The sequence below is a fragment of the Scyliorhinus torazame genome, chromosome 6, assembly GCF_047496885.1.
Source record: "Scyliorhinus torazame isolate Kashiwa2021f chromosome 6, sScyTor2.1, whole genome shotgun sequence".
Classification (NCBI taxonomy): Eukaryota; Metazoa; Chordata; class Chondrichthyes; order Carcharhiniformes; family Scyliorhinidae; genus Scyliorhinus; species Scyliorhinus torazame.
In genome coordinates this window covers 2,624,937-2,645,261 of record NC_092712.1, presented here as the reverse complement: position 1 = coordinate 2,645,261, position 20,325 = coordinate 2,624,937, and the positions used below count along the sequence as shown (strand labels likewise).

General features: G+C 54.0%; 1 protein-coding gene across 1 annotated transcript in view; it reads right to left on the bottom strand.

Annotated features, from left to right (window-relative positions):
• Nucleotides 1-7,062: 7,062 nt before the first annotated feature.
• Nucleotides 7,063-20,325, bottom strand: part of vps28 (VPS28 subunit of ESCRT-I) — a 249,315-nt gene continuing 236,052 nt past the window's right edge. The window contains exons 9-10 of the mRNA XM_072507891.1: nt 13,764-13,855; nt 7,063-7,470 (exon numbers count right to left, since the gene is read on the bottom strand). Coding sequence (XP_072363992.1) covers nt 7,350-7,470; nt 13,764-13,855 — 213 coding nt within the window. The 3' untranslated portion in view covers nt 7,063-7,349. The remainder of the gene's footprint in view (nt 7,471-13,763; nt 13,856-20,325) is intronic.

Sequence of the window (20,325 nt, the reverse complement as noted above, 5' to 3'; positions counted from 1 at the left end):
CATTCGGCCCATTCACCCTGTGCTGTCCCTCTGTCCATTCAGCCCATTCACCTGTGCTGTCCATTCGGCCAATTCACCCTGTGCTGTCCCTCTGTCCATTCGGACCATTCACGCTGTGCTGTCCCCTGTACATTCGACCCATTCACCCTGTGCTGTCCATTCGGCCCATTCACCCTGTGCTGTCCATTCGGCCCATTCACCCTGTGCTGTCCCCTGTCCATTCGGACCATTCACCCTGTGCTGTCCCTCTGTCCATTCGGCCATTCACCCTGTGCTGTCCCCTGTCCATTCTGCCCATTCACCCTGTGCTGCCCCCTGTCCATTCGGCCCATTCACCCTGTGCTGTCCTTCTGTCCATTCGGCCCATTCACCCTGTGCTGACCCTCTGTCCATTCGGCCCACTCACCCTGTGCTGTCCCCTGTCCATTCGGCCCATTCACCCTGTGCTGTCCCTCTGTCCATTCGGCCCATTCACCCTGTGCTGTCCCTCTGTCCATTCGGCCCACTCACCCTGTGCTGTCCCCTGTCCATTCGGCCCATTCACCCTGTGCTGTCCCTCTGTCCATTCGGCCCACTCACCCTGTGCTGTCCCCTGTCCATTCGGCCCATTCACCCTGTGCTGAGCCTCTGTCCATTCAGCCCACTCACCCTGTGCTGTCCCCTGTCCATTCGGCTCATTTACCCTGTGCAGTCCCCTGTACATTCGGCCCATTCACCCTGTGCTGTCCCTCTGTCCATTCGGCCCATTCACCCTGTGCTGTCCCTCTGCCCATTCGGCCCATTCACCCTGTGCTGTCCCTCTGTCTATTCGGCCCATTCACCGTGCTGTCCCTCTGTCCATTCGGCCCACTCACCCTGTGCTGTCCCCTGTGCATTCGGCCCATTCACCCTGTGCTGTCCCTCTGTCCATTCGGCCCACTCACCCTGTGCTGTCCCCTGTCTATTCGGCCCATTCACCCTGTGCTGTCCCCTGTCCATTCGGCCCATTCACCCGGTGCTGTCCCCTGTCCATTCTGCCCATTCACCCTGTGCTGCCCCCTGTCCATTCGGCCGATTCACCCTGTGCTGTCCTTCTGCCCATTCGGCCCATTCACCCTGTGCTGTCGCTCTGTCCATTCGGCCATTCACCCTGTGCTGTCCCCTGTCCATTCTGCCCATTCACCCTGTGCTGCCCCCTGTCCATTCGGCCCATTCACCCTGTGCTGTCCTTCTGCCCATTCGGCCCATTCACCCTGTGCTGACCCTCTGTCCATTCGGCCCACTCACCCTGTGCTGTCCCCTGTCCATTCGGCCCATTCACCCTGTGCTGCCCCCTGTCCATTCGGCCGATTCACCCTGTGCTGTCCTTCTGCCCATTCGGCCCATTCACCCTGTGCTGTCCCTCTGTCCATTCGGCCATTCACCCTGTGCTGTCCCCTGTCCATTCTGCCCATTCACCCTGTGCTGCCCCCTGTCCATTCGGCCCATTCACCCTGTGCTGTCCTTCTGCCCATTCGGCCCATTCACCCTGTGCTGACCCTCTGTCCATTCGGCCCACTCACCCTGTGCTGTCCCCTGTCCATTCGGCCCATTCACCCTGTGCTATCCCTCTGTCCATTCGGCCCATTCACCCTGTGCTGTCCCCTGTCCATTCTGCCCATTCACCCTGTGCTGCCCCCTGTCCATTCGGCCCATTCACCCTGTGCTGTCCTTCTGTCCATTCGGCCCATTCACCCTGTGCTGACCCTCTGTCCATTCGGCCCACTCACCCTGTGCTGTCCCCTGTCCATTCAGCCCATTCACCCTGTGCTGTCCCTCTGTCCATTCGGCCCATTCACCCTGTGCTGTCCCCTGTCCATTCGGCCCATTCACCGTGCTGTCCCCTGTCCATTCGGCCCACTCACCCTGTGCTGTCCCCTGTCCATTCGGCCCATTCACCCTGTGCTGTCCCCTGTCCATTCGGCCCACTCACCCTGTGCTGTCCCCTGTCCATTCGGCCTACTCACCCTGTGCTGTCCCCTGTCCATTCGGCCCACTCACCCTGTGCTGTCCCCTGTCCATTCGCCCCATTCACCCTGTGCAGTCCCCTGTACATTCGGCCCATTCACCCTGTGCTGTCCCTCTGTCCATTCGGCCCATTCACCCTGTGCTGTCCCTCTGTCCCTTCAGCCCATTCACCCTGTGTTATCACTGTCCTTTCGGCCCATTCACCCTGTGCTGTCCCCCTGTCCAATCGGCCCATTCACCCTGTGCTGTCCCTTTGGCCCATTAACCCTGTGCTGTCCCTCTGGCCCATTCACCCTGTGCTGTCCCCTGTCCATTCGGCCCATTCACTCTGTGCTGTCCCCTGTCCATTAGGCCCAGTCACCCTGTGCTGTCTCTCCATCCATTCGGCCCATTCACCCTGTACTGTCCCTCTGTCCATTCAGCCCAGTCACCCTGTGCTGTCCCGTCCATTCGGCCCATTCACCGTGCTGTCCCCTGTCCATTCGGCCCACTCACTCTGTGCTGTCCCCTGTCCATTCGGCCCATTCACCCTGTGCTGTCCCCTGTCCATTCGGCCCACTCACCCTGTGCTGTCCCCTGTCCATTCGGCCCACTCACCCTGTGCTGTCCCCTGTCCATTCGGCCCACTCACCCTGTGCTGTCCCCTGTCCATTCGGCCCATTCACCCTGTGTAGTCCCCTGTACATTCGGCCCATTCACCCTGTGCTGTCCCTCTGTCCATTCGGCCCATTCACCCTGTGCTGTCCCTCTGTCCCTTCAGCCCATTCACCCTGTGTTATCACTGTCCTTTCGGCCCATTCACCCTGTGCTGTCCCCCTGTCCAATCGGCCCATTCACCCTGTGCTGTCCCTTTGGCCCATTCACCCTGTGCTGTCCCTCTGGCCCATTCACCCTGTGCTGTCCCCTGTCCATTCGGCCCATTCACCCTGTGCTGTCCCCTGTCCATTAGGCCCAGTCACCCTGTGCTGTCTCTCCGTCCATTCGGCCCATTCACCCTGTACTGTCCCTCTGTCCATTCAGCCCAGTCACCCTGTGCTGTCCCTCTGTACATTCGGCCCAGTCACCCTCTGCTGTCCCTCTATCCATTCGGCCCATTCACCCTGTGCAGTCCCTCTGTCCATTCGGCCCATTCACCCTGTGCTGTCCCTCTGTCCATTCGGCCCATTCACCCTGTGCTGTTCCTCTGTCTATTCGGCCCATTCACCGTGCTGGCCCTCTGTCCATTCGGCCCACTCACCCTGTGCAGTCCCTCTGTCCATTCGGCCCATTCACCCTGTGCTGTCCCTCTGTCCATTCAGCCCATTCACCCTGTGCTGTCCCTCTGTCTATTCGGCCCATTCACCGTGCTGGCCCTCTGTCCATTCGGCCCACTCACCCTGTGCTGTCCCTCTGTCCATTCGGCCCATTCACCCTGTGCTGTCCACTGCCACTTTCAGTGATCGGTGGACATGCACGCCCCGATCTCTCTGCCGGTCAGTACTCGCAAGAGTTCAACAATTTACGATGTAAATCCTACCTGCATCGGACCTTCCAAAGTGCGTTACCTCACACTTGTCCGGATTAAACTCCATCTGCCATTTCTCCGCCCAAGACTCCAACCAGTTTATACGGCATGCTTGCCTTCATTGGCCAGGGCATTAAGTATAAAAATTGGCAAGTCATGTTGCAGCTGTATAGAACCTTAGTTAGGCCACACTTGGAGTATAGTGTTCAATTCTGGTCGCCACACTACCAGAAGGATGTGGAGGCTTTAGAGAGGGTGCAGAAGAGATTTACCAGAATGTTGCCTGGTATGGAGGGCATTAGCTATGAGGAGCGATTGAATAAACTCGGTTTGTTCTCACTGGAACGAAGGAGGTTGAGGGGAGACCTGATAGAGGTATACAAAATTATGAGGGGCATAGACAGAGTGGATAGTCAGAGGCTTTTCCCCAGGGTAGAGGGGTCAATTACTAGGGGGCATAGGTTTAAGGTGTGAGGGGCAAGGTTTAGAGTAGATGTACGAGGCAAGTTTTTTTTACACAGAGGGTAGTGGGTGCCTGGAACTCGCTACCGGAGGAGGTGGTGGAAGCAGGGACGATAGGGACATTTAAGGGGCATCTTGACAAATACATGAATAGGATGGGAATCGAGGGATACGCACCCAGGAAGTGTAGAAGATTGCAGTTTAGTCGGGCAGCATTGTCGGCACGGGCTTGGAGGGCCGAAGGGCCTGTTCCTGTGCTGTATTTTTCTTTGTTCTTTGTTTATTCTGCTGTATCCTCTGACAATCCTCTTCACTATCCGTAACTCCAACAATCTTTGTGTTGTCTGCCAACTTACTAATCAGACCAGCTACATTTTCTTCCGAATCATTTATGTACACCACGAACAACAAAGGCCCCTGAAATGATCCTTGTGGAACGCCGCTAGTCACAGCCTTCCATTCAACAAAGCACCTTCCACTGCTACCCTGTCTTCTGTGCCCAAGCCAGTTCTGTGTCCAACTTGCCAGCTCTCCTCTGATCCCGTCAGTGTGTGCTGTCTCCCCATGGAACTTTTGTACAGTCTACCATGAAAATGAAATGAAATGAATGAAATGAAAATCGCTTATTGTCATAAGTAAGCTTCAAATTAAGTTACTGTGAAACGCCCCTAGTCGCCACATTCCGGCGCCTGTTCGGGGAGGCTGGTACGGGAATGAGTTACCTTGTCAAAGGCTTTACTGAAGTCCATGTAAACAACATCTACTGCCTTTCCCGCATCTGTCATCTTTATCACTTCCTCGAAAAACTTGATCAAATTAGTGAGGCACGACCTCCCCTTCACAAAACCATGCTGTCCATCACGGAGAAGTCCATTTGTTTCCAAATGTGAGTAAATCCTGCCTCTTAAGAATAGTTTCCAATAATTTCCCTACCACTGCCTTGGGAACTCTGCAGGTTCGACCTGGATCAGAATTTCCGGAAAAGGGCCAGACCCATTCAAGTGAAAATACAGTGTGCTGGGCAATGCCTTGAATTGGGGATTTGGTTTAATTGGATTTTGTTATTGAATTGGAACAGCTAAGGGGGAATTCAATAAGTGAAATCAATTACTGTAGCTGGGGGTGTCTTTATGGTTGTAATTGATAAAAATTCTTGCTGTCTTTATATATTATATATGTTAACAACATTCTTCGAATAAACCTTGTTTTGATTGAAGGGTCCAGTTGGTCTGACGAATCACAGCTGCAGTGAAGGCCTTTGTGCTGATCAGAGCCAAATTCAACATAAAGGTTGTCAGTCAGGTGAACTTCATAACACACTTTGGAGTTTGTAAGCCTTGGCCCTTAACAGGAGTCATCACACTGTCCATGGGGAGACTTCACACTGTCCATGGGGAGACATCACACTGTCCATGGGGAGACTTCACACACTGTCCATGGGGAGACATCACCATGTCCACGGGGAGACATCTCACTGTCCATGGGGAGACATCACACTGTCCACGGGGAGACATCTCACTGTCCACGCGGAGACATCACACTGTCCATGAGGAGACATCACACTGTCCATGGGGAGACATCACACTGTCCATGAGGAGACATCACACTGTCCATGGGGAGACATCACACTGTCCATGAGGAGACATCACACTGTCCATGCGGAGACATCACACTGTCCATGAGGAGACATCACACTGTCCATGGGGAGACATCACACTGTCCATGGGGGGACATCACAATGTCCATGGGGAGACATCACACTGTCCATGGGGAGACTTCACACTGTCCATGGGGAGACTTCACACTGTCCATGGGGAGACGTCACACTGTCCATGGGGAGACGTCACACTGTCCATGGGGAGACATCACACTGTCCATGGGGAGACATCACACTGTCCATGGGGAGACATCACACTGTCCATGGGGAGACATCACACTGTCCATGGGGAGACATCACACTGTCCATGGGGAGACATCACACTGTCCATGGGGAGACTTCGCACTGTCCATGGGGAGACTTCGCACTGTCCATGGGGAGACTTCACACTGTCCATGGGGAGACTTCACACACTGTCCATGGGGAGACTTCACACACTGTCCATGGGGAGACATCACACTGCCCATGGGGAGACATCACACTGCCCATGGGGAGACATCACACTATCCATGGGGAGACATCACACTGTCCATGGGGAGACATCACACTGTCCATGGGGAGACTTCACACTGTCCATGGGGAGACTTCACACTGTCCATGGGGAGACTTCACACTGTCCATGGGGAGACTTCACACACTGTCCATGGGGAGACTTCACACACTGTCCATGGGGAGACTTCACACTGTCCATGGGGAGACATCACACTGTCCATGGGGAGACTTTACACACTGTGTTGCCTTCTCTCTGGATTGATTTCTTGGTCCAAAGATCTGCAGGTTAGGTGGATTGGTTGTGCTAAATTGTCCCTTAGTGTGCAAGAGGTTAGGTGGGGTTATGTGGTTCCGGGGATAGGGTGCCTGGGTTTAGGTCGGGTGCTCTATCAGAGCATTGGTGCAGACTCGATGGGCCAAATGAAATGAAATGAATGAAAATCGCTTATTGTCACAAGTAGGCTTTAAATGAAGTTACTGTGAAAAGCCCCTAGTCGCCACATTCCGGCGCCTGTTCGGGGAGGCTGTTACGGAAATTGAACCGTGCTGCTGGCCTGCCTTGGTCTGCTTTCAAAGCCAGCGATTTAGCCCAGTGTGCTAACCAGCCCCTGCTTGTGCACTGTAAAGTCTCTGATTCTAACACCCAGCTGAAATCACTACATTGGTATTCAACGCTGTCCACTGTGTTAAATATCCGGAGGTATTTCAGGAATTTTCCTCATGGATGTTTAAATTTCTTACATGATTTATTCAGCAAGTGAGAACGGAAGCAGCAAATTCAGTGTTGTGGAGCTCGGACTGTTGCCAACACAAGTTGCTGACTCACAAAAGGTGGCGTCATTATTCAACCACAAACTAAATTTAGAGAAATCACCTGACACCAAACAGGTATAATCACAACGCAGATATTTACTAAACATCAGCTGTTCTCAGAGTGGGAAAAATGAGAAATAAACAGAAGGACAATGAGCTACCATTTTATTCAGAGAATTAAAAGCAATCGTACATGGGCCAGAAACAGGGAGCAGATCTATCAGATAGTGGCTACAATATCATCACAGAGGCACAGAAACATGAACATTTGCATTGCCCACAGGAAACACAGAAAGAAGGAGCAGTTTGTGAGAGAGTTACATTCAGTCTGAAAAGCCCATCAAATGACTGGTGGATTTGAAGAAACTGTTAGTGTGGGTGTGAAAGGAGGATCCACTGGGCCCTTCTCCACGTCAGCACCGCACGAGGAGCTCACTAGGAAGAGTGCAGAAACCTGTTGAACGAGTTGTACGCAGACTCCAAGTCAAACAACATCTGTCGCACCTGGTTATCATCCAGTTCATCGGAGGCTGACATCCCCGTCAGCTTCTGTAACCTGCAAACCACCACAACACATTGGAATCAAGTCCCACATTCCAAACCACTGGAAATCACTTCCCATTCTCTGTGAGACTGCGGTGAGTCAGTGCTCATTTAGTGTTGGGGTGTTCCACCATCGAGCTCTCTCCCCAGAGCCCTGTATCAATCTGGAGCTGGAGTTGGAAGAACTTCGGATCATTCGGGAGGCAGAAGGGGTCATAGATAGCAGCTTCAGGGAATTAGTTACACCAAAGATTGGAGATAGGTGGGTAACTGTAAGAGGGACTGGGAAAAAACAGTCAGTGCAGGGATCCCCTGCGGTCGTTCCCCTGAGAAACAAGTATACCGCTTTGGATACTTGTGGGGGGGGGGGGACTTATCAGGGGTAAGCCATGGGGTACGGGCCTCTGGCACGGAGTCTGTCCCTGTTGCTCAGAAGGGAAGGGGGGAGAGGAGCAGAGCATTAGTAATTGGGGACTCTATAGTCAGGGGCACAGATAGGAGATTTTGTGGGAGCGTGAGAGACTCACGTTTGGTATGTTGCCTCCCAGGTGCAAGGGTACGTGATGTTTCGGATCGTGTTTTCCGGGTCCTTAGGGGGGAGGGGGAGCAGCCCCAAGTCGTGGTCCACATTGGCACTAACGACATAGGTAGGAAAGGGGACAAGGATGTCAGGCAGGCTTTCAGGGAGCTAGGATGGAAGCTCAGAACTAGAACAAACAGAGTTGTTATCTCTGGGTTGTTGCCCGTGCCACGTGATAGTGAGATGAGGAATAGGGAGAGAGAGCATTTAAACACGTGGCTACAGGGATGGTGCAGGCGGGAGGGATTCAGATTTCTGGATAACTGGGGCTCTTTCTGGGGAAGGTGGGACCTCTACAGACAGGATGGTCTACATCTGAACCTGAGGGGCACAAATATCCTGGGGGGGAGATTTGTTAGTGCTCTTTGGGGGGGTTTAAACTAATGCAGCAGGGGCATGGGAACCTGGATTGTAGTTTTAGGGTAAGGGAGAATGAGAGTATAGAGGTCAGGAGCACAGATTTGACGTCGCAGGAGGGGGCCAGTGTTCAGGTAGGTGGTTTGAAGTGTGTCTACTTCAATGCCAGGAGTATACGAAACAAGGTAGGGGAACTGGCAGCATGGGTTGGTACCTGGAACTTCGATGTTGTGGCCATTTCGGAGACATGGATAGAGCAGGGACAGGAATGGATGTTGCAAGTTCCGGGGTTTAGGTGTTTTAGTAAGCTCAGAGAAGGAGGCAAAAGAGGGGGAGGTGTGGCGCTGCTAGTCAAGAGCAGTATTACGGTGGCGGAGAGGATGCTAGATGGGGACTCTTCTTCCGAGGTAGTATGGGCTGAAGTTAGAAACAGGAAAGGAGAGGTCACCCTGTTGGGAGTTTTTTTATAGGCCTCCTAATAGTTCTAGGGATGTAGAGGAAAGGATGGCGAAGATGATTCTGGATATGAGCGAAAGTAACAGGGTAGTTATTATGGGCGACTTTAACTTTCCAAATATAGTTAGAGTACAATAGATGGGTCGTTTTTTGTACAGTGTGTGCAGGAGGGTTTCCTGAAACAATATGTTGACAGGCCAACAAGAGGCGAGGCCACGTTGGATTTGGTTTTGGGTAATGAACCAGGCCAGGTGTTGGATTTGGAGGTAGGAGAGCACTTTGGGGACAGTGACCACAATTCGGTGACGTTTACGTTAATGATGGAAAGGGATAAGTATACACCGCAGGGCAAGATTTATAGCTGGGGGAAGGGCAATTATGATGCCATTAGACGTGACTTGGGGGGGATAAGGTGGAGAAGTAGGCTGCAAGTGTTGGGCACACTGGATAAGTGGGGCTTGTTCAAGGATCAGCTACTGCGTGTTCTTGATAAGTATGTACCGGTCAGACAGGGAGGAAGGCGTCGAGCGAGGGAACCGTGGTTTACCAAGGAAGTGGAATCTCTTGTTAAGAGGAAGAAGGAGGCCTATGTGAAGATGAAGTGTGAAGTTTCGGTTGGGGCGATGGATAGTTACAAGGTAGCGAGGAAGGATCTAAAGAGAGAGCTAAGACCAGCAAGGAGGGGACATGAGAAGTATTTGGCAGGAAGGATCAAGGAAAACCCAAAAGCTTTCTATAGGTATGTCAGGAATAAGCGAATGACTAGGGAAAGAGTAGGACCAGTCAAGGACAGGTTTGGGAAATTGTGTGTGGAGTCTGAAGAGATAGGCGAGATACTAAATGAATATTTTTCGTCAGTATTCACTCAGGAAAAAGATAATGTTGTGGCGGAGAATGCTGAGCCCCAGGCTAATAAAATAGATGGCATTGAGGTACGTAGGGAAGAGGTGTTGGCAATTCTGGACAGGCTGAAAATAAAATAAGTCACCGGGACCTGATGGGATTTATCCTAGGATTCTCTGGGAGGCCAGGGAAGAGATTGCTGGACCTTTGGCTTTGATTTTTATGTCATCATTGGCTACAGGAATAGTGCCAGAGGACTGGAGGACAGCAAATGTGGTCCCTTTGTTCAAAAAGGGGAGCAGAGACAACCCCGGCAACTATAGACCGGTGAGCCTCACGTCTGTAGTGGGTAAAGTCTTGGAGGGGATTATAAGAGACAAGATTTATAATCATCTAGATAGGAATAATATGATCAGGGATAGTCAGCATGGCTTTGTGAAGGGTAGGTCATGCCTCACAAACCTTATTGAGTTCTTTGAGAAGTTGACTGAACAGGTAGACGAGGGTAGAGCAGTTGATGTGGTGTATATGGATTTCAGCAAGCATTTGATAAGGTTCCCACGGTAGGCTATTGCAAAAAATACGGAGGCTGGGGGTTGAGGGTGATTTAGAGATGTGGATCAGAAATTGGCTAGCTGAAAGAAGACAGAGGGTGGTGGTTGATGGGAAATGTTCAGAATGGAGTACAGTCACAAGTGGAGTACCACAAGGATCTGTTCTGGGGCCGTTGCTGTTTGTCATTTTTATCAATGACCTAGAGGAAGGCGCAGAAAGGTGGGTGAGTAAATTTGCAGACGATACTAAAGTCGGTGGTGTTGTCGATAGTGTGGAAGGATGTAGCAGCTTACAGAGGGATATAGATAAGCTGCAGAGCTGGGCTGAGAGGTGGCAAATGGAGTTTAATGTAGAGAAGTGTGAGGTGATTCACTTTGGAAGGAATAACAGGAATGCAGAATATTTGGCTAATGTTAAAGTTCTTGAAAGTGTGGATGAGCAGAGGGATCTAGGTGTCCATGTACATAGATCCCTGAAAGTTGCCACCCAGGTTGATAGGGTTGTGAAGAAGGCCTATGGAGTGTTGGCCTTTATTGGTAGAGGGATTGAGTTCCGGAGTCGGGAGGTCATGTTGCAGCTGTACAGAACTCTGGTCCGGCCGCATTTGGAGTATTGCGTACAGTTCTGGTCACCGCATTATAGGAAGGACGTGGAGGCTTTGGAGCGGGTGCAGAGGAGATTTACCAGGATGTTGCCTGGTATGGAGGGAAAATCTTATGAGGAAAGGCTGATGGACTTGAGGTTGTTTTCGTTGGAGAGAAGAAGGTTAAGAGGAGACTTAATAGAGGCATACAAAATGATCAGGGGGTTGGATAGGGTGGACAGTGAGAGCCTTCTCCCGCGGATGGATATGGCTGGCACGAGGGGACATAACTTTAAACTGAGGGGTAATAGATATAGGACAGAGGTCAGAGGTAGGTTCTTTACGCAAAGAGTAGTGAGGCCGTGGAATGCCTTACCTGCTACAGTAGTGAACTCGCCAACATTGAGGACATTTAAAAGTTTATTGGATAAACATATGGATGATAATGGCATAGTGTAGGTTAGATGGCTTTTGTTTCGGTGCAACATCGTGGGCCGAAGGGCCTGTACTGCGCTGTATTGTTCTATGTTCTATAATGCCAAACTAATCCCACTGCCCCGCTCTCTCCCCATAGCCCTGTATCAATCACAAACTAATCCCACTGCCCCGCTCTCTCCCCAGAGCCCTGTATCAATCCCAAACTAATCCCACTGCCCCGCTCTCACCCCATAGCCCTGTATCAATCCCAAACTAATCCCACTGCCCACTCTCTCTCCATAGCCCTGTATCAATCCTAAACTAATCCCACTGCCCACTCTCTCCCCATAGCCCTGTATCAATCCCAAACTAATCCCACTGCCCCGCTCTCCCCCCATAGCCCTGTATCAATCCCAAACTAATCCCACTGCCCCGCTCTCACCCCATAGCCTTGTATCAATCCCAAACTAATCCCACTGTCCCACTCTCTCCCCAGAGCCCTGTATCAACCCCAAACTAATCCCACTGCCCCACTCTCTCCCCATAGCCCTGTATCAATCCCAAACTAATCCCACTGCCCCGCTCTCACCCCATAGCCCTGTATCAATCCCAAAATAATCCCACTGCCCCACTCTCTCCCCAGAGCCCTGTATCAATCCCAAACTAATCCCACTGCCCCACTCTCTCCCCATAGCCCTGTATCAATCCCAAACTAATCCCACTGCCCCACTTCCCCCCCATAGCCCTGTATCAATCCCAAACTAATCCCACTGCCCCGCTCTCTCCCCATAGCCCTGTATCAATCCCAAACTAATCCCACTGCCCACTCTCTCCCCATAGCCCTGTATCAATCCCAAACTAATCCCACTGCCCCACTCTCTCCCCAGAGCCCTGTATCAATCCCAAACTAATCCCACTGCCCCACTCTCTCCCCATAGCCCTGTATCAATCCCAAACTAATCCCACTGCCCCACTTCCCCCCCATAGTCCTGTATCAATCCCAAACGAATCCCACTGCCCCGCTCTCTCCCCACAGCCCTGTATCAATCCCAAACTAATCCCACTGCCACGCTCTCACCCCATAGCCATGTATCAATCCCAAACTAATCCCACTGCCCCGCTCTCTCCCCAGAGCCCTGTATCAATCCCAAACTAATCCCATTGCCCCACTCTCTCCCCATAGCCCTGTATCAGTCCCAAACTAATCCCATTGCCCCACTCTCTCCCCATAGCCCTGTATCAATCCCAAACTAATCCCACTGCCCCACTCTCCCCATAGCCCTGTATCAATCCCAAACTAATCCCATTGCCGCACCCTCTCCCCATAGCCCTGTATCAATCCCAAACTAATCCCACTGCCCCGCTCACTCCCCATAGCCCTGTATCAATCCCAAATTAATCCCACTGTCCCGCTCTCTCCCCATAGCCCTGTATCAATCCCAAACTAATCCCACTGCCCCGCTCTCTCCCTATAGCCCTGTATCTATCCCAAACTAATCCCACTGCCCCGCTCTCTCCCCATAGCCCTGTATCAATCCCAAACTAATCCCACTGCCCCACTCTCTCCCCCGACCCCTGTAACAATCCCAAACTAATCCCACTGCCCCATTCTCTCCCCATAGCCCTGTATCAATCCCAAACTAATTCTACTGCCCCATTCTCTCCCCATAGCCATGTATCAATCCCAAACTAATCCCACTGCCCCGCTCTCTCCCCATAGCCCTGTATCAAACCCCAAACTAATCCCACTGCCCCGCTCTATCCCCATAGCCCTGTATCAATCCCAAACTAATCCCACTGCCCCGCTCACTCCCCATAGCCCTGTATCAATCCCAAACTAATCCCACTGCCCCGCTCTCTCCCGATAGCCCTGTATCAATCCCAAACTAATCTCACTGCCCCGCTCTCTCCCCACAGCCCTGTATCAATCCCAAACTAATCCCACTGCCCCATTCTCTCCCCATAGCCCTGTATCAATCCCAAACTAATACCACTGCCCCACACTCTCCCCATAGCCCTGTATCAATCCCAAACTAATCCCACTGCCCCGCCCTCTCCCCATAGCCCTGTATCAATCACAAACTAATCCCACTGTCCTGCTCTCTCCCCATAGCCCTGTATCAATCCCAAACTAATCCCATTGCCCCGCCCTCTCCCCATAGCCCTGTATCAATCCCCAAACTAATCCCACTGTCCCGCTATCTCCCCATAGCCCTGTATCAATCACAAACTAATCCCATTGCCCCGCTCTCTCCCCATAGCCCTGTATCAATCACAAACTAATCCCACTGCCCCGCTCTCCCCCGATATGGGGGGGGGGGGGGGGGGGGGGGAGAGGGGGATCAGGGTATTGAACTTGATGATCAGCCATGATCAGAATGAATGGAGGAGAAGGCTCGAAGGGCCGAATGGCCTCCTCCTGCTCCTATTGTCTATGCATCTCTCTGTGCATGTTTCTTTCTATATCCTATTTAAATTGATGATCATTAACCAGGAATTCACTATCAAAACTCACCACTGATTGACTCTCTCCTTTCCCTCGAAGTCCGCTGGCAGATTGCTCATCCGATTCATCGTCTCCATGAGTTCCCTGAGATCGGGCTGGATCTGAGGAAGTAGTTAGGTTTAGGAAGATAGGTACACAGATAACATATCTCTAATGGTTTGAATGTAGGTGAATCAGAGAATCCCTACATTCGGCCCATCGAGCCTGCACCAACCCTGCAAATGAGCATTCTACCCATACGCCCCTCTCCCGTATTCCATTAACCCCATAACCTAAATTGCACATCCCTGGATCCAAGGGGCTGGTTTAGCACACTGGGCTAAATCGCTGGCTTTGAAAGCAGACCAAGGCAGGCCAGCAGCACGGTACAATTCCCGTACCAGCCTCCCTGAACAGGTGCCGGAATGTGGCGACTAGAGGCTTTTCACAGTAACTTCATTTGAAGCCTACTTGTTACAATAAGCAAATTTCATTTTCATTTCACAACGGGACAATTTATCATGGCCAATGCACATCTTTGGACTGTGGGAGGAAACCGGAGCACCCGGAGGAAACCCAGGCAGACACGGGCAGAATGTGCAGACTCCACACAGTCACCCGGGGCTGAAATTGACTGCGGGTTCCTGGCGAACCACTGTGCCACCGATAACAGAGAATCAACAATGAAAACAGCACGGGAGGTGAGTGAGCCGGGACATTGAAAACAGCGCGGGAGGAGAGACAGCCGGGACATTGAAAACAGCGCGGGAGGAGAGACAGCCGGGACAGTGAAAAGGGCGCAGGAGGAGAGACAGCCGGGACAGTGAAAACAGCGCGGGAGGAGAGAGAGCCGGCACAGTGAAAACAGCGCGGGAGGAGAGACAGCCGGGACATTGAAAACAGCGCGGGAGGAGAGACAGCCGGGACATTGAAAACAGCGCGAGTGGAGAGTGAGCCGGGACATTGAAAACAGCGCGGGAGGAGAGAGAGCCGGGACATTGAAAACAGCGCGGAAGGAGAGAGAGCCGGGACAATGAAAACAGCGCGGGAGGAGAGACAGCCGGGACATTGAAAACAGCGCGGGAGGAGAGACAGCCGGGACAGTGAAAAGGGCGCGGGAGGAGAGACAGCCGGGACAGTGAAAACAGCGCGGGAGGAGAGAGAGCCGGCACAGTGAAAACAGCGCGGGAGGAGAGACAGCCGGGACATTGAAAGCAGCGCGGGAGGAGAGACAGCCGGGACAGTGAAAACAGCGCGGGAGGAGAGACAGCCGGGACACTGAAAACAGCGCGAGTGGAGAGAAGCCGGGACATTGAAAACAGCGCGAGAGGAGAGAGAGCCGGGACATTGAAAACAGCGCGGAAGGAGAGAGAGCCGGGACAATGAAAACAGCGCGGGAGGAGAGACAGCCGGGACATTGAAAACAGAGCGGGAGGAGAGAGAGCCGGCACAGTGAAAACAGCGCGGGAGGAGAGAGAGCCGGGACATTGAAAACAGCGCGGGAGGAGACAAGCCGGGACAGTGAAAAGAGCGCGGGAGGAGAGAATGCCGGGACAGTGAAAACAGCGTGGGAGGAGAGACAGCCGGGACATTGAAAACAGCGCGGGAGGAGAGTGAGCCGGGACAGTGAAAACAGCGCGGGAGGAGAGAATGCCGGGACAGTGAAAACAGCGTGGGAGGAGAGACAGCCGGGACATTGAAAACAGCGCAGGAGGAGAGTGAGCCGGGACAGTGAAAACAGCGCGGGAGGAGAGTGAGCCGGGACAGTGAAAACAGCGCGGGAGGAGAGTGAGCCGGGACAGTGAAAACAGCGCAGAAGGAGAGACAGCCGGGACATTGAAAACAGCGCGGGAGGAGAGAGAGCCGGGACATTGAAAACAGCGCGGGAGGTGAGTGAGCCGGGACATTGAAAACAGCGTGGGAGGAGAGAGAGCCGGGACAGTAAAAACAGCGCGGGAGGAGAGAGAGCCGGGACATTGAAAACAGCGCGGGAGGAGAGAGAGCCGGCACAGTGAAAACAGCGCGAGAGGAGAGAGAGCCGGGACATTGAAGACAGCGTGGGAGGAGAGAGAGCCGGGACATTGAAAACAGCGCGGGAGGAGAGACAGCCAGGACATTGAAAACAGCGCGGGAGGAGAGACAGCCGGGACATTGAAAACAGCGCGAGAGGAGAGACAGCCGGGACATTGAAAACAGCGCGAGAGGAGAGACAGCCGGGACATTGAAAACAGCGCGAGTGGAGAGACAGCCGGGACATTGAAAACAGCGCGGGAGGAGAGACAGCCAGGACATTGAAAACAGCGCGAGTGGAGAGAGAGCCGGGACAGTGAAAAGAGCGCGAGTGGAGAGACAGCCGGGACATTGAAAACAGCGCGAGTGGAGAGAGAGCCGGGACATTGAAAACAGCGCGAGAGGAGAGAGAGCCAGGACATTGAAAACAGCGCGAGAGGAGAGTGAGCCGGGACAGTGAAAACAGCGCAAGAGGAGAGACAGCTGGGACAGTGAAAACAGCGCGGGAGGAGAGTGAGCCGGGACAGTGAAAACAGCGCAAGAGGAGAGACAGCTGGGACAGTGAAAACAGCGCGAGAGGAGAGACAGCCGGGACATTGAAAACAGCGCGGGAGGAGAGAGAGCCAGGACATTGAAAACAGCGCGAGAGGAGAGACAGCCGGGACAGTGAAAACAGCGCGGGAGGAGAGTGAGCCGGGACAGTGAAAACAGCGCAAGAGGAGAGACAGCTGGGACAGTGAAAACAGCGCGAGAGGAGAGACAGCCGGGACATTGAAAACAGCGCGGGAGGAGAGAGAGCCAGGACATTGAAAACAGCGCGAGAGGAGAGACAGCCGGGACAGTGAAAAGAGCGCGAGAGGAGAGAGAGCCGGCACAGTGAAAACAGCGCGAGAGGAGAGAGAGCCGGGACAATGAAAACAGCGCGGGAGGAGAGAGAGCCGGGACAATGAAAACAGCGCGGGAGGAGAGACATCCGGGACATTGAAAACAGCGCGAGAGGTGAGTGAGCCGGGACAGTGAAAACAGCGCGGGAGGAGAGACAGCCGGGACATTGAAAATAGCGCGGGAGGAGAGACAGACAGGACAGTGAAAACAGCGCGGGAGGAGAGTGAGCCGGGACAGTGAAAATAGCGCAGAAGGAGAGAGAGCCGGGACAGTGAAAACAGCGCGGGAGCAGAGAGAGAGCCGGGACATTGAAAACAGCGCGGGAGGAGAGACAGCCGGGACAGTGAAAACAGCGCGGGAGGAGAGTGAGCCGGGACAGTGAAAATAGCGCAGAAGGAGAGACAGCCGGGACATTGAAAACAGCGCGGGAGGAGAGACAGCCGGGAGATTGAAAACAGCGCGGGAGGAGAGAGAGCCGGGACATTGAAAACAGCGCGGAGGAGAGACAGCCGGGACAGTGAAAAGAGCGCGGGAGGAGAGACAGCCGGGACATTGAAAACAGCGCGGGAGGAGAGAGAGCCGGCACAGTGAAAACAGCGCGAGAGGAGAGAGAGCCGGGACATTGAAAACAGCGCGGGAGGAGAGAGAGCCGGGACATTGAAAACAGCGCGGGAGGAGAGACAGCCAGGACATTGAAAACAGCGCGGGAGGAGAGACAGCCGGGACATTGAAAACAGCGCGGGAGGAGAGACAGCTGGGACAGTGAAAACAGCGCGAGAGGAGAGAGAGCCGGCACAGTGAAAACAGCGCGAGAGGAGAGACAGCCAGGACATTGAAAACAGCGCGGAAGGAGAGAGGGCCGGGACAATGAAAACAGCGCTGGAGGAGAGACAGCCGGGACATTGAAAACAGAGCGGGAGGAGAGAGAGCCGGCACAGTGAAAACAGTGCGGGAGGAGAGACAGCCAGGACATTGAAAACAGCGCGGGAGGAGAGACAGCCAGGACATTGAAAACAGCGCTGGAGGAGAGACAGCCGGGACATTGAAAACAGCGCGAGAGGAGAGACAGCCGGGACATTGAAAACAGCGCGAGAGGAGAGAGAGCCGGGACATTGAAAACAGCGCGGGAGGAGAGACAGCCGGGACATTGAAAACAGCGCGAGAGGAGAGACAGCCGGGACAGTGAAAAGAGCGCGAGAGGAGAGAGAGCCGGCACAGTGAAAACAGCGCGAGAGGAGAGAGAGCCGGGACAATGAAAACAGCGCGGGAGGAGAGAGAGCCGGGACAATGAAAACAGCGCGGGAGGAGAGACAGCCGGGACATTGAAAACAGCGCGGGAGGAGAGACAGCCGGCACAGTGAAAACAGCGCGAGAGGAGAGACAGCCAGGACATTGAAAACAGCGCGGAAGGAGAGAGGGCCGGGACAATGAAAACAGCGCTGGAGGAGAGACAGCCGGGACATTGAAAACAGAGCGGGAGGAGAGAGAGCCGGCACAGTGAAAACAGTGCGGGAGGAGAGACAGCCAGGACATTGAAAACAGCGCGGGAGGAGAGACAGCCGGGACATTGAAAACAGCGCGAGAGGAGAGAGAGCCGGGACATTGAAAACAGCGTGGGAGGAGAGACAGCCGGGACATTGAAAACAGCGAGAGAGGAGAGTGAGCCGCGACAATGAAAACAGCGCGGGAGGAGAGACAGCCGGGACATTGAAAACAGCGCGGGAGGAGAGTGAGCCGGGACAATGAAAACAGCGCGGGAGGAGAGACAGCCGGGACATTGAAAACAGCGCGGGAGGAGAGAGAGCCGGGACATTGAAAACAGCGCGGGAGGAGAGACAGCCGGGACATTGAAAACAGCGCGGGAGGAGAGACAGCCGGGACATTGAAAACAGTGCGGGAGGTGAGTGAGCCGGGATAGTGAAAACAGCGCAGGAGGAGAGACAGCCGGGACATTGAAAACAACGCGGGAGGAGAGACAGCCGGGACATTGAAAACAGCGCGAGAGGAGAGAGAACCGGGACATTGAAAACAGCGCGGGAGGAGAGAGAGCCGGGACATTGAAAACAGCGCGGGAGGAGAGACAGCCGGGACATTGAAAACAGCGCGGGAGGAGTGTGAGCCGGGACATTGAAAACAGCGGGAGAGGAGAGAGAGCCGGGACAGTGAAAACAGCGCGGGAGGAGAGTGAGCCGGGACAGTGAAAACAGCGCAGAAGGAGAGACAGCCGGGACATTGAAAACAGCGCGAGAGGTGAGACATCCGGGACATTGAAAACAGCGCGAGAGGAGAGAGAGCAGGGACAGTGAAAACAGCGCAGATGAGAGACATCCGGGACATTGAAAACAGCGCGAGAGGAGAGAGAGCAGGGACAGTGAAAACAGCGCAGATAAGAGACAGCCGGGACATTGAAAACAGCGCGGGAGGAGAGAGAGCAGGGACAGTGAAAACAGCGCGGGAGGAGAGAGAGCAGGGACAGTGAAAACAGCGCGGGAGGAGAGACAGCCGGCACATTGAAAACAGCGCGAGAGGAGAGAGAGCCGGGACATTGAAAACAGCGCGGGAGGAGACACAGCCGGGACGAGAGACCGCCGCCACATTGAAAACAGCGCGGGAGGAGAGACAGCCGGGACAGTGAAAATAGCGCGGGAGGAGAGACAGCCGGGACATTGAAAACAGCGCGGGAGGAGAGACAGCCGGGACAGTGAAAACAGCGCGGGAGGAGAGACAGCCGGGACAGTGAAAACAGCGCGAGAGGAGAGACACCCGGCACAGTGAAAACAGCGCGGGAGGAGAGAGAGCCGGGAATTTGAAAACAGCGCGGGAGGAGAGAGAGCCGGGACATTGAAAACCGGGCGGGAGGAGAGAGAGCCGGGACATTGAAAACAGCGCGAGAGGAGAGACAGCCGGGACAGTGAAAACAGCGCGGGAGGAGAGACAGCCGGGACAGTGAAAACAGCGCGAGAGGAGAGAGAGCCGGGACAGTGAAAACAGCGTGGGAGGAGAGACAGCCGGGAATTTGAAAACAGCGCGGGAGGAGAGAGCCGGGACAGTGAAAACAGCGCGGGAGGAGAGAGAGCCGGGACATTGAAAACAGCGCGGGAGGAGAGACAGCCGGGACAGTGAAAACAGCGCGGGAGGAGAGTGAGCCGGGACATTGAAAACAGCGCGGCAGGAGAGAGCCGGGACAGTGAAAACAGCGCGGGAGGAGAGAGAGCCGGGATATTGAAAACAGCGCGGGAGGAGAGAGAGCCGGGACATTGAAAACAGCGCGGGAGGAGAGACAGCCGGGACAGTGAAAACAGCGCGGGAGGAGAGAGAGCCGGGATATTGAAAACAGCGCGGGAGGAGAGACAGCCGGGACATTGAAAACAGCGCGGGAGGAGAGTGAGCCGGGACAGTGAAAACAGCGCGAGAGGTGAGACAGCCGGGACAGTGAAAACAGCGCGGGAGGAGAGACAGCCGTGACAGTGAAAACAGCGCGGGGGGAGAGAGAGCCGGGACAGTGAAAACAGCGCGGGAGGAGTGTGAGCCGGGACATTGAAAACAGCGGGAGAGGAGAGTGAGCCGGGACAGTGAAAACAGCGCAGAAGGAGAGACAGCCGGGACATTGAAAACAGCGCGGTAGGAGAGTGAGCCGGGACAGAGAAAACAGCGCGAGAGGAGAGACAGCCGGGACAGTGAAAAGAGCGCGAAAGGA